This window comes from Chiloscyllium punctatum, chromosome 34 (assembly GCF_047496795.1).
Source record: "Chiloscyllium punctatum isolate Juve2018m chromosome 34, sChiPun1.3, whole genome shotgun sequence".
Taxonomy (NCBI): Eukaryota; Metazoa; Chordata; class Chondrichthyes; order Orectolobiformes; family Hemiscylliidae; genus Chiloscyllium; species Chiloscyllium punctatum.
Window position 1 is genome coordinate 47,173,543 of NC_092772.1, and position 13,895 is coordinate 47,187,437.

The 13,895-nt window shown below is 56.0% G+C and overlaps 1 protein-coding gene across 1 annotated transcript in view; it reads right to left on the bottom strand.

The window, feature by feature from the left end:
* Positions 1 to 13,895, bottom strand: part of LOC140458738 (B-cell receptor CD22-like) — a 51,472-nt gene that overhangs the window by 7,295 nt on the left and 30,282 nt on the right. The window contains exons 4-7 of the mRNA XM_072553397.1: positions 10,806 to 11,090; positions 8,944 to 9,207; positions 4,540 to 4,890; positions 763 to 1,059 (exon numbers count right to left, since the gene is read on the bottom strand). Of these exons, the coding sequence (XP_072409498.1) occupies positions 763 to 1,059; positions 4,540 to 4,890; positions 8,944 to 9,207; positions 10,806 to 11,090 (1,197 nt within the window). The remainder of the gene's footprint in view (positions 1 to 762; positions 1,060 to 4,539; positions 4,891 to 8,943; positions 9,208 to 10,805; positions 11,091 to 13,895) is intronic.

Genomic DNA, 13,895 nt, shown 5'->3' on the forward strand with positions numbered 1-13,895 from the left:
AATTCATTCTTTAACTTTAAAAGTGAACATGAAACATCAACTTTTTCCAACTTGCGGCCTCCTTTATCTGAAAGGTTTGTTATCTCCCTCCAACTCTATAACAATATACTGACCCAATACAAACCCCTATTAAATTTACAACACCTTCATTTTCAAAACAAGAGAGGGCTGTCATCTCCCCTGACTGTCGATCTCCCTGGGTCATCTTTGGTCTTCTGCCGCAGAGATGTTTCAGTGAACAAGGTACCTTTGATTGAGAATGTTTTTTAGGGAGTCTCTCAATGGCAGTTGGTGCTGTCTCTCTCTCTCTGTCTGGCTTCCAAAATGTCTGCTTTTTTAAAATACCCCAAACGTCAGTTTCTCTCATTGGTTTGATGTTGTCAAAATAGTAAAATTCAAATTCGATTGGATTTTAGTATCCTGGGGCATAATTGAAACTCATTAGTTAAATTCAAATGGCGGTCAAAACAATTGAGATTTGTACAGCCAAATGTTACATATTTTCAATTTTCTGGTACACTCTGAAACTGCTGGTTAGTCACATGACAGGAGCCTGAAAACTCTCACTGACAAAATAGTCTCTCTTAAAGGTATAGTACATCCGTCAACTTCATAACAAGTGAATGGACAGGCTTTCGAATGAAGAACACTAGAACAACCAGAATGGGCTGAAAGGCCTCCATCTGTCAGTATGTATCATCCCTCCTGGGAGATTGCAATAGGGGACAGGCTAAAGGAGAGGGGGAAATCTCTGATACTCACACTGGAGGCTGAGGGTCACCTCAGTGTCTACGGCAGGAATATCTGTTCCGAAACGAGCGAGACATCTCAGGGTCAAAACCAAATCCTCAAACTGTGGGGTGAAGGAGATGGTGCGGGAATAGGTCCACAGGCTATTCTGGTAAGAGGTGCGCATCTCAGACACCTCAGTGAAAGGGCTGACCCACTCCAAAACTGGGATATCCTCAGGACAGGGACTCCGCACAGAACAGGTCATCGTCGTCCGGCTCCCCTCCTGCACTGTCATTGGCCCAGTGATCACCGGCTTTTCGGAAAAATCTGAGGAGCAAAAAGATCAGGGAATCGATTATTGGATCCACTGCTGAGGGAGCACCGCAGTCGGAGGGTCAAAGCGGAGGGAGTGGGCACTGTCGGAGGGTCAGTGCTGAGGGAGTGGGCACTGTCGGAGGGTCAGTGCTGAGGGAGTGGGCACTGTCGGAGGGTCAGTGCTGAGGGAGTGGGCACTGTCGGAGGGTCAGTGTTGAGGGAGTGGGCACTGTCGGAGGGTCAGTGCTGAGGGAGTGGGCACTGTCGGAGGGTCAGTGCTGAGGGAGTGGGCACTGTCGGAGGGTCAGTGTTGAGGGAGTGGGCACTGTCGGAGGGTCAGTGCTGAGGGAGTGGGCACTGTCGGAGGGTCAGTGCTGAGGGAGTGGGCACTGTCGGAGGGTCAGTGCTGAGGGAGTGGGCACTGTCGGAGGGTCAGTGCTGAGGGAGTGGGCACTGTCGGAGGGTCAGTGCTGAGGGAGTGGGCACTGTCGGAGGGTCAGTGCTGAGGGAGTGGGCACTGTCGGAGGGTCAGTGCTGAGGGAGTGGGCACTGTCGGAGGGTCAGTGCTGAGGGGGTGGGCACTGTCGGAGGGTCAGTGCTGAGGGAGTGGGCACTGTCGGAGGGTGAGTGCTGAGGGAGTGGGCACTGTCGGAGGGTCAGTGCTGAGGGAGTGGGCACTGTCGGAGGGTCAGTGCTGAGGGGGTGGGCACTGTCGGAGGGTCAGTGCTGAGGGAGTGGGCACTGTCGGAGGGTCAGTGCTGAGGGAGTGGGCACTGTCGGAGGGTCAGTGTTGAGGGAGTGGGCACTGTCAGAGGGTCAGTGCTGAGGGAGTGGGCACTGTCGGAGGGTCAGTGCTGAGGGAGTGGGCACTGTCGGAGGGTCAGTGTTGAGGGAGTGGGCACTGTCGGAGGGTCAGTGCTGAGGGAGTGGGCACTGTCAGAGGGTCAGTGCTGAGGGAGTGGGCACTGTCGGAGGGTCAGTGCTGAGGGAGTGGGCACTGTCGGAGGGTCAGTGTTGAGGGAGTGGGCACTGTCGGAGGGTCAGTGCTGAGGGAGTGGGCACTGTCGGAGGGTCAGTGTTGAGGGAGTGGGCACTGTCAGAGGGTCAGTGCTGAGGGAGTGGGCACTGTCGGAGGGTCAGTGTTGAGGGAGTGGGCACTGTCAGAGGGTCAGTGCTGAGGGAGTGGGCACTGTCGGAGGGTCAGTGCTGAGGGAGTGGGCATGGTGGAGGGTCAGTGCTGAGGGAGTGGGCACTGTCGGAGGGTCAGTGCTGAGGGAGTGGGCATGGTGGAGGGTCAGTGCTGAGGGAGTGGGCACTGTTGGAGGGTCAGTGCTGAGGGAGTGGGCACTGTCGGAGGGTCAGTGCTGAGGGAGTGGGCACTGTTGGAGGGTCAGTGCTGAGGGAGTGGGCACTGTCGGAGGGTCAGTGCTGAGGGAGTGCCGCACTGTCGGAGGGTCACTGCTGATGGAGTGGGCACTGTCGGAGGGTCAGTCCTGAGGGAGTGGGCACTGTCGGAGGGTCAGTGCTGAGGGAGTGGGCACTGTTGGAAGGTCAGTGTTGAGGGAGTGGGCAGTGTCAGAGGGTCAGCGCTGAGGGAGTGGGCACTGTCAGAGGGTCAGTGCTAAGGGGGTGCCACACTGTCAGAGGGTCAGTGCTGAGGGATTGGGCACTGTCGGAGGGTCAGTGCTGAGGGAGCGCGGCACTGTCGGAGGGTCAGGGAGGAGGGAGCATCGCACTGTTGGAGGGTCAGTGCTGAGGGAATGCTGTACTGTCAGAGGGTCAGTGCTGAGGGAGTGTCGCACTGTCCGAGGGTCAGTGCTGAGGGAGTGGGCACTGTCGGAGGGTCAGTGCTGAGGAAGTGGGCACTGTCGGAGGGTAATTGCTGAGGGAGTGGGCAGAGTCAGAGGGTCAGTGCTGAGGGAGTGCCGCACTGTCGGAGGGTCTGTGCTGAGAGAGTGCCGCACTGTCAGAGGATCAGTGCTGAGGGAGTGGGCACTGTCAGAGGGTCAGTGCTGAGGGAGTGGGCACTGTCGGAGGGTCAGTGCTGAGGGAGTGCTGCACTGTCAGAGGGTCAGTGCTGAGGGAGTGCTGCACTGTCAGAGGGTCAGTGCTGAGGGAGTGGGCACTGTCGGAGGGTCATTACTGAGGGGGTGTTGTCCTGTCGGAGGGTCAGTGCTGAGGGAGTGCTGCACTGTCGGAGGGTCAGTGCTGAGGGAGTGCTGTACTGTCAGAGGGTCAGTGCTGAGGGGGTGGGTACTGTCAGAGGGTCAGTGCTGAGGGAGTGGGCATTGTCAGAGGGTCAGTGCTGAGCGAGTGGGCACTGTCGGAGGGTCAGTGCTGAGGGAGTGGGCACTGTCGGAGGGTCAGTGCTGAGGGAGCACTGCAGTGTTGGAAGGTCAGTTCTGAGGGAATGCTGCACTGTCAGAGGGTCAGTGCTGAGGGAGTGCCGCACTGTCGGAGGGTCAGTGCTGAGGGGGTGCCACACTGTCAGAGGGTCAGTGCTGAGTGAGTGGGCACTGTCGGATGGTCAGTGCTGAGGGAGTGCCGCACTTTCAGAGGGTCAGTGCTGAGGGAGTGCCGCACTGTCGGAGGGTCAGTGCTGAGGGAGTGGGCACTGTCGGAGGGTCAGTGCTGAGGGAGTGGGCACTGTCGGAGGGTCAGTGCTGAGGGAGTGGGCACTGTCGGAGGGTCAGTGATGAGGGAGTGCCGCACTGTCGGAGGGTCAGTGCTGAGGGAGTGGGCACTGTCGGAGGGTCAGTGCTGAGGGAGTGGGCACTGTCAGAGGGTCAGTGCTGAGGGAGTGTTGCACTGTTGGAGGGTCAGGGAGGAGGAACATCACACTGTTGGAGGGTCAGTGCTGAGGGAGCGCTGCAGTGTCCTGTCTGATACCATGATGTGTGGTTTGGTTAGTGTGAGAGATGAAGAGAGTTAGAAAGAGATGTAGAGCAGGTGATAATTACCTGGATGTGGACCAAGAGGAATGAGAATTAGAGATTGAGAAACTGAGAGGGAGAGAGTGAGTGCTCGAATGAGAGAGCAAGTCAAAAGGAACAGGGGAGAGCCAGAGAGGAGAAAGAGTGAGTGAGAGTGCAGGAGACAGAGAGTGATTGGAAAAGAGAGTGTTGAAAGAGAGACATGTCGAGAGACAGAGAGAGAAAGAGGGATGGGTAGGGAGATGGCGTGGGAGAAAGTAAACGAAGAGAGGGAGTGTGTGTGTGTGAGCACGAGAGAGATGTCGAGAGAGAGAGAGAGAGAGAGTGGGATGGATAGAAGAAGGTGCAGGGAAGAGGAGAAGGAAATGTGAGAGTAAAAGGAAAGGAGAGAGAGAGTTCGAAAGCAAGAGTGTGACGGAAAGCAAGAGAATAAAAAACAGGGTGATGTGAAATCTATCGAGTTTGAGGAGAGACAGAGAAAGGGTCAGAGGAGGAGAGAGTGAATGGGGTCTGACATTGGAAATAACATGACTAGACAGTGACTCAGGGAGAAACTCACCAGAAACCACCAGGCGGCTCCCTGTTTTGTGTGACCACTTATGATCCCCGATTTCAATCCGGAAGTAATAATTCCTGCTGTCATTGCTTGTTAGATTCTTCATCTTCAAAGTACAATTCCCATTCTCCAAGTTTCCAAGAAATTCCACCCGCCTTTGGTGGTCAGCTTTTCCCAACCCGCCGTCGTGGTAAACCTTGTCACCGCTGAAGTGATGGTCCTGCAGCCACATTCCAATTCTCTCCACCTTGTTTGACACTCTGTGAGGGTGCGTGAACTCACACGGGATAACCACGCACGATCCTGTGCGAGCTCGCACCACCAGGGGACTCCACACTGCCCAAGAGCCTTGCTCTGTCAAAAAGACAAGACTCACATTATCGAAATGGTCAGAGATTGCGGGGGGGGGGGCGCGGGGACGCAGTGGGATCTGGGTGTCTGAGCGCATGGGTCACCGAAGGTCAGTCCGTAGGGGAAGCAAGCAATCAGGAAAGCTTGGGGAACGTTCACCACCAGCAGAAGTCAGCAGGTTACGCTTCAGTTATACAGGGCGACATCCAGAGAACAGAGAGTCATCGAGTCACAGGGACGGACAGCACGGAAACAGACCCTTCGGTCCAACCCGTCCATGCTGACCCAGATATCCCAACCCCATCTAGTCCCACCTGCCAGCACCCGGCCCATATCCCCCCCAAACCCCTTCCTATTCGTACACCCATCCAAATGCCTCTTAAATGTTGCAATTGTACCTGCCTCTTCAAAAAAACTCAATCAAGTTTGTGAGACATGATTTCCCACACACAAAGCCATGTTGACTATCCCGAATCAGTCCTTGCCTTTCCAAATACATGTACATCCTGTCCCTCAGGATTCTCTCCAACAACTTGCCCACCACCGAGGTCAGGCTCACTGCTCTATAGTTCCCTGGCTTGTCCTTACCACCCTTCTTAAGCAGTGGCACCACGTTTGCCAACCTCCAGTCTTCCGGCACCTCACCTGTGACTATTGATGGTAGAAACATCTCAGCAAGAGGCCCAGCAATCACTTCTCCAGCTTCCCACAGAGTTCTGGGGTACACCTGATCAGGTGCTGGAGATTTATCCACCTTTAACCGTTTCGTGACATCCAGCACATCCTCCTCTGTAATCTGGACATTTTGCATATTGGTCTCCTTCTCTAAGGAAGAGTGTTGGAAGTGGTTTGGGGAAGGGTTACCAGAGGGAAAGAGTGAAGAAAGATGGGATTCGATCCCAGTGGAGGGGTGGGAGGAGTGAAAGGGTGACGTGATTGAAATCCACAGTGTCCTGAGGGTTACGGAAGGGGGTGGGGGGGGGTGGGAAATGTGGAGAAATCGCTACATCTTCTAGAGGTAGAGCCGAAGGGCCTGTTTCCACACTGTACGAAATCTAATCGAGAAAAGATGTGGGGACGCACTGTTCCGAAGCAGGTCAGCCTGGGGAAGCCGCAGATGGAGCTTAGCCTGGGTAAGTGAAATGAAACGTTGAGGGAAAGGATGGAGTTATTGGCAGGATCCTGAACAGCATGGATGGACAGAAGGGCCTTGGGGTTCCAGACCGTAGCTCATTGAAAGTGGCTACCCAGGAGATAGGGCGGGGAAGAAGGTGTACGGTGTGGTCGGACGGGGAATTGAGTACAAGACTCAGGGTGTCAGGCTGCTGCCTTATCAGAGCTGAAAATGTGTTGCTGGAAAAGCGCAGCAGGTCGGGCAGCATCCAAGGAACAGGAGAATCGACGTTTCGGGCATCAGCCCTTCTTCAGGAATGAGGAGAGTGTGCCCAGCAGGCTGAGATAAAAGGTAGGGAGGAGGGACTTGGGGGAGGGGGCGTTGGGAATGCGATAGGTGGAGGGAGGTCAAGGTGAGGGTGATAGGCCGGAGAGGGGGGTGGGGGGCGGAGAGGTCAGGAAGAAGATTGCAGGTTAGGAAGGCGGTGCTGAGTTCGAGGGTTAGGACTGAGACAATGTGGGGGGAGGGGAAATGAGGAAGCTGGAGAAATCTGCGTTATCAGACTTTGGGTTCGGCCGCACTGAGAGAACTGCGTTCAGTTCTGGTCGCCACATTCCAGGAAGGATCTGGGGGCTTGGGAGAGGGTGCAGAAGGGGTTTCCCCAGGATGCCGCCAGGATCAGATGGGATGAGCTGTAAGGAGAGGCTGGAAAAACTCAGGTTGTTTTCCCTGGAGGCTGAGGGGAGACTTGATCGAAGTCTGTAGAATTACGAGATGCGGAGATAGGGTCTGACAGTTAGAATCGTTTTCCCAGAGTTGAAATGTGGGAGTGTGGGACATGCTGACAAGTGGGGGTTGGTGGGGGGGGGGGGGGGGGGGGTGGTGCTGGAGGGGGGGGGGGCTGGAGGTGGGGGGGTGCGCTGGTGGAGGCAGATACAATGGTGGTTGGGGGGGGGGTTTAGATAAACACATGGATATCCAAGAAATGGAGGGATAGGGGGCCAAAGGCAGGCAGAAGGGGATCGGTTTAGCTTGGCGTCATGGCCAGTACAACATGATGGGCCGAAGGGCCTGATCCTGGGCTGTACTGTCTGACGTTGTATGTAAAGGGGGTGGGGGTGAGAGGTTATCACGGTTAGGGAGGGCTCGATGGGCTGAATGGACATAGAATGGGGTTTACATACAACTACCAAGCCTCTGAGACCTATGAGAGCAAATACCAGCAAACAAACAGGCCCTTCAGCCCATCGGAACGCTGCGAGGGGAATGAGGAGAAGCGGCAGGCTATTCGGCCCTTCATGTGTGCTCCAATGACATTATCTTTCACCCAGCCGACCCAAAACCCGCCTTCACCAATCCCTGCTCTCCATCCTCTCTCCTCCCCCATCGCCATTTCCATCTGCCCATTCCATCCCTCACCTCGACATCCAGATTGTATCCCCCACCCACTCAAAACATCGATAGGGTTCCCCTAGACCAGAGAGAGGCAAATGGGGGCTGGAGGGGGTTACAGAGAGAGGGAGGGGGTGTAGGGGCTGGAGGGGGTTACAGAGATAGGGAGGGGGTGTAGGGGCTGGAGGGGGTTACAGAGATAGGGAGGGGGTGTAGGGGCTGGAGGGGGTTACAGAGATGGGGAGGAGGTGTAGGGACTGGAGGGGGTTACAGAGAAAGGGAGGGGGTGTAGGGGCTGGAGGGGGTTACAGAGAAAGGGAGGGGGTGTAGGGGCTGGAGGGGGTTACAGAGACAGGGAGGGGGTGTAGGGGCTGGAGGGTGTTACAGAGATGGGAAGGGGTGTAGGGGCTGGAGGGGGTTACAGAGATAGGGAGGGGGTGTAGGGGCTGGAGGGGGTTACAGAGATAGGGAGGGGGTGTAGGGGCTGGAGGGGGTTACAGAGAAAGGGAGGGGGTGTAGGGGCTGGAGGGGGTTACAGAGATAGGGAGGGGGTGTAGGGGCTGGAGGGGGTTACAGAGATAGGGAGGGGGTGTAGGGGCTGGAGGGGGTTACAGAGAAAGGGAGGGGGTGTAGGGGCTGGAGGGTGTTACAGAGATGGGAAGGGGGTGTAGGGGCTGGAGGGGGTTACAGAGATGGGAAGGGGTGTAGGGGCTGGAGGGGGTTACAGAGATGGGGAGGTGGTATAGGGGCTGGAGGGGGTTACAGAGATGGGGAGGGGTGTAGGGGCTGGAGGGGGTTACAGAGATGGGGAGGGGGTGTAGGGGCTGGAGGGGGTTACAGAGATGGGAAGGGGTGTAGGGGCTGGAGGGGGTTACAGAGATAGGGAGGGGGTGTAGGGGCTGGAGGGGGTTACAGAGATAGGGAGGGGGTTAGGGGCTGGAGGGGGTTACAGAGATAGGGAGGGGGTGTAGGGGCTGGAGGGGGGTTACAGAGATGGGGAGGGGGTGTAGGGGCTGGAGGGGGTTACAGAGATAGGGAGGGGGTGTAGGGGCTGGAGGGGGTTACAGAGACAGGGAGGGGGTGTAGGGGCTGGAGGGTGTTACAGAGATAGGGAGGGGGTGTAGGGGCTGGAGGGGGTTACAGAGAAAGGGAGGGGGTGTAGGGGCTGGAGGGGGTTACAGAGATAGGGAGGGGGTGTAGGGGCTGGAGGGGGTTACAGAGATAGGGAGGGGGTGTAGGGGCTGGAGGGGGTTACAGAGAAAGGGAGGGGGTGTAGGGGCTGGAGGGTGTTACAGAGATGGGGAGGGGGTGTAGGGGCTGGAGGGGGTTACAGAGATAGGGAGGGGGTGTAGGGGCTGGAGGGGGTTACAGAGATAGGGAGGGGGTTAGGGGCTGGAGGGGGTTACAGAGATAGGGAGGGGGTGTAGGGGCTGGAGGGGGGTTACAGAGATGGGGAGGGGGTGTAGGGGCTGGAGGGGGTTACACAGATAGGGAGGGGGTGTAGGGGCTGGAGGGGGTACAGAGATAGGGAGGGGGTCCCTGAAACATACCTAAAGGCTCCAGTTTGACTACATCCGAGGAAGATGTGCCGACAGAATTCCCGGCTTCACATCGATACGTGAGATCCTGTTGAGTCCGTGGAATCCGGAACCGTTTCACTGCGCCATGTTCATAACGCGCTGTCAATCCAGAGTACCACGTGTAGCTCTGTACTGGTGGGTTGCTGCTGGTCACCAGGCATTGTAGCTCCACAGTCTGCCCGATACGGAACGGTGTGTGCTCAGGGGAGTCGACATAGACATCTTTCGGAGCATCTGAGGAATAAGACAGCAGTGTCACTGACATCAGGGAAAAGTCACCCAGCAAAGGGACCCACCGCCCGTTCGGCAGTCCCTCAGCACTGACCCTCTGACAGTGCCCACTCCCTCAGCACTGACCCTGCGACAGTGCGGCACTCCCTCAGCACTGACCCTCTGACAGTGCCCACTCCCTCAGCACTGACCCTGCGACAGTGCGGCACTCCCTCAGCACTGACCCTCCAACAGTGTGGCACCCCCTTAGCACTGACCCTCCGACAGTGCCCACTCCCTCAGCACTGACCCTCCGACAGTGTGGCACCCCCTTAGCACTGACCCTCCGACAGTGCCCACTCCCTCAGCACTGACTCTCCAACAGTGTGGCACCCCCTTAGCAATGACCCTCCGACAGTGCCCACTCCCTCAGCACTGACACTCCAACAGTGTGGCACCCCCTTAGCGCTGACCCTCCGACAGTGCCCACTCCCTCAGCACTAACCCTCTGACAGTTCCCATTCCGTCAGCACTGACCCTCCGACAGTGCCCACTCCCTCAGCACTGACCCTCCGACAGTGCCCACTCCCTCAGCACTGACCCTCCGACAGTGCCCAATCCCTCAGCACTGACCCTCCGACAGTGCCCACTCCCTCAGCACTGACCCTCCGACAGTGCCCAATCCCTCAGCACTGACCCTCTGACAGTGCCCACTCCCTCAGCACTGACCCTCCGACAGTGCCCACTCCCTCAGCACTGACCCTCGGACAGTGCCCACTCCCTAAGCACCACCTGAATTGTACTGTTAGTGTGTTTGGATGGCAGAGAGCTCTCGGATCGGATTGATTGTTAGTTGTTGGCCATTTAGCCCTTTCAACAATATTTTGCATGTTGGCAGTAATGTTTGTGAGGTTGGGAATAATGTGGACTGGGTTGCTCTCTCCAGAGACAACAGCAGGAACGCTGTAGGATGGAGGTGTTTCCTGGTAATTAAGAACAAAAACATCTCCTTTACCAGGAGACAATTCCAAGAGGGATAAATGTGAGCGGTGAATTTGTCAGTTGGGACTTTGAGAAGCAGTTTTACTGATCGATCCTGAGTCATGTCCCACACTCGCTGTGCTCAGAGCTGGGAGACCGTTCTCTGTTAGCACCTTCCAAACCCACGGCCACTTCCATCTAGAAGGACAAGGGGCAGCAGGTACATGGGAACACCACCCCCTTCAAGTTCCCCTCAGAAGCCCTCACCATCCCGACTTGGAAATCTATTGGCCGTTCCTTCCTGGGTCAGAATCCTGGGATTCCCTCCCTCAGGGACATTGTGGGTCTACCCTCCAGCACATGGACTGCAGTGGGTCAGGGAGGCAGCTCACCCCCACCTTCTCAAGGGGGGCAACTAGGGATGGGGGTAGTAAATATTGTCTTGGATACCTCATTTGAGGTTTTTTTTCCTCCCCTCTGTGGAATGTGACTGATAGATTGACAGCCAGTATTGAATCAATGGGCCGAATGTCCTCCTTATGTCTCTGAATGGATCTTGTGATTGAGTGAAGGGGATAGGTCAGTGCTGACACTGAGCATTCCAAGCCAGTAGGTAATGGGTTAAATCTCTGTGTACTTACACAACACGTTTAACGTCACATTGATGCCTGTAATTTCACCACTGGCTGTTTTAAAGCCACATCTCAGAGTCCTCCCGTGGTCCCGGTAAGACGGGGTGAATTTCAGGATGGCGCTGCCAGTTGGGGATTTACTGATTTCTCGGTGTGATGAAGACATGTTCAGTCCCTCAGTGTCAATCCAGCGGAGCAAACCAGGGCACATAAAACTCACCGAGCAGTTCAAATTCACCGGCTCATTCTCCTGCAGCACAGCAGGAGCCGATATCTTGATCAACTCAGGCGCATCTTTACAGAAAAGATCAATCAAGGCACAAGGTTCAGCCATGAAGATTGGGTTTGGAAACAGGGTTAAAAAACATTCACTTCCGATGAACAAATAGAGGCACAGAAAAACGTGATGCATGGAAACAGGAACTGTGCAGTGCTCCGAATGTGGGTCTGAGGGATACGGAGACTGGAACTGTGCACGGTGCTCCGAATGTGGGTCTGAGGGATACGGAGACTGGAACTGTGCACGGTGCTCCAAATGTGGGTCTGAGGGATACAGAGACTGGAACTGTGCACAGTGCTCCGACTGTGGGTCTAACTGAGGGATACAGAGATAGGAACTGTGCACAGTGCTCCGAGTGTGGGTCTGAGGGATACAGAGATAGGAACTGTGCACGGTGCTCCGAATGTGGGTCTGAGGGATACGGAGACTGGAACTGTGCACGGTGCTCCAAATGTGGGTCTGAGGGATACAGAGACTGGAACTGTGCACAGTGCTCCGACTGTGGGTCTAACTGAGGGATACGGAGACTGGAAATGTGCACGGTGCTCTGAGTGTGGGTCTGACTGAGGGATACGGAGACTGGAACTGTGCACGGTGCTCCGAGTGTGGGTCTGACTGAAGGATACAGAGACTGGAACTGTGCACAGTGCTCCGAGTGTGGGTCTGACTGAGGGATACGGAGACTAGAACTGTGCACGGTACTCCGAATGTGGGTCTAACTGAGGGATATGGAGACTGGAACTGTGCACGGTGCTCCGAGTGTGGGTCTGACTGAGGGATACAGAGACTGGAACTGTGCACGGTGCTCCGAGTGTGGGTCTGACTGAGGGATACGGAGACTGGAACTGTGCACAGCGCTCCGACTGTGGGTCTAACTGAGGGATACGGAGACTGGAACTGTGCACAGTGCTCCGAGTGTGGGTCTAACTGAGGGATACGGAGACTGGAACTGTGCACGGTGCTCCGAGTGTGGGTCTAACTGAGGGATACGGAGACTGGAACTGTGCACGGTGCTCCGAGTGTGGGTCTAACTGAGGGATACGGAGACTGGAACTGTGCACGGTGCTCTGAGTGTGGGGCAAACTGAGGGATACAGAGACTGGAACTGTGCACGGTGCTCCGACTGTGGGTCTAACTGAGGGATACAGAGACTGGAACTGTGCACGGTGCTCCGAGTGTGGGTCTGACTGAGGGATACGGAGACTGGAACTGTGCACGGTGCTCCGAGTGTGGGTCTAACTGAGGGACACAGAGATAGGAACTGTACACGGTGCTCTGAGTGTGGGGAAAACTGAGGGATACAGAGACTGGAACTGTGCACGGTGCTCCGAATGTGGGTCTGAGGGATACAGAGATAGGAACTGTGCACGGTGCTCCGAATGTGGGTCTGAGGGATACAGAGATAGGAACAGTGCACAGTGCTCCGACTGTGGGTCTAACTGAGGGATACGGAGACTGGAAATGTGCACGGTGCTCCGAGTGTGGGTCTGACTGAGGGATACGGAGACTGGAACTGTGCACAGTGCTCCGAGTGTGGGTCTGACTGAGGGATACGGAGACTAGAACTGTGCACGGTACTCCGAATGTGGGTCTAACTGAGGGATATGGAGACTGGAACTGTGCACGGTGTTCCGAGTGTGGGTCTGACTGAGGGATACGGAGACTGGAACTGTGCACAGTGCCCCGACTGTGGGTCTAACTGAGGGATACGGAGATTGGAACTGTGCACGGTGCTCCAAATGTGGGTCTGAGGGATACAGAGACTGGAACTGTGCACAGTGCTCCGACTGTGGGTCTAACTGAGGGATACAGAGATAGGAACTGTGCACAGTGCTCCGACTGTGGGTCTAACTGAGGGACACAGAGATAGGAACTGTGCACGGTGCTCTGAGTGTGGGGAAAACTGAGGGATACAGAGACTGGAACTGTGCACGGTGCTCCGAATGTGGGTCTGAGGGATACAGAGATAGGAACTGTGCACAGTGCTCCGACTGTGGGTCTAACTGAGGGATACGGAGACTGGAACTGTGCACGGTGCTCCGAGTGTGGGTCTGACTGAGGGATACGGAGACTGGAACTGTGCACAGTGCTCCGAGTGTGGGTCTGACTGAGGGATACGGAGACTAGAACTGTGCACGGTACTCCGAATGTGGGTCTAACTGAGGGATATGGAGACTGGAACTGTGCACGGTGCTCCGACTGTGGGTCTAACTGAGGGATACGGAGACTGGAACTGTGAAAGCGCTCCGACTGTGTGTCTAACTGAGGGATACGGAGATTGGAACTGTGCACAGTGCTCCGAGTGTGGGTCTAACTGAGGGATACGGAGACTGGAACTGTGCACGGTGCTCCGAGTGTGGGTCTAACTGAGGGATACGGAGACTGGAACTGTGCACGGTGCTCCGAGTGTGGGTCTGACTGAGGGATACGGAGACTGGAACTGTGCACGGTGCTCCGAGTGTGGGTCTGACTGAGGGATACGGAGACTGGAACTGTGCACGGTGCTCTGAGTGTGGGTCTGACTGAGGGATACGGAGACTGGAACTGTGCACGGTGCTCCGAGTGTGGGTCTAACTGAGGGACACAGAGATAGGAACTGTGCACGGTGCTCCGAGTGTGGGTCTGACTGAGGGATACAGAGACTGGAACTGTGCACGGTGCTCCGAGTGTGGGTCTGACTGAGGGATACGGAGACTGGAACTGTGCACGGTGCTCCGAGTGTGGGGACAACTGAGGGATACAGAGACTGGAACTGTGCACGGTGCTCCGACTGTGAGTCTAACGGAGGGATACAGAGACTGGAACTGTGCACGGTACTC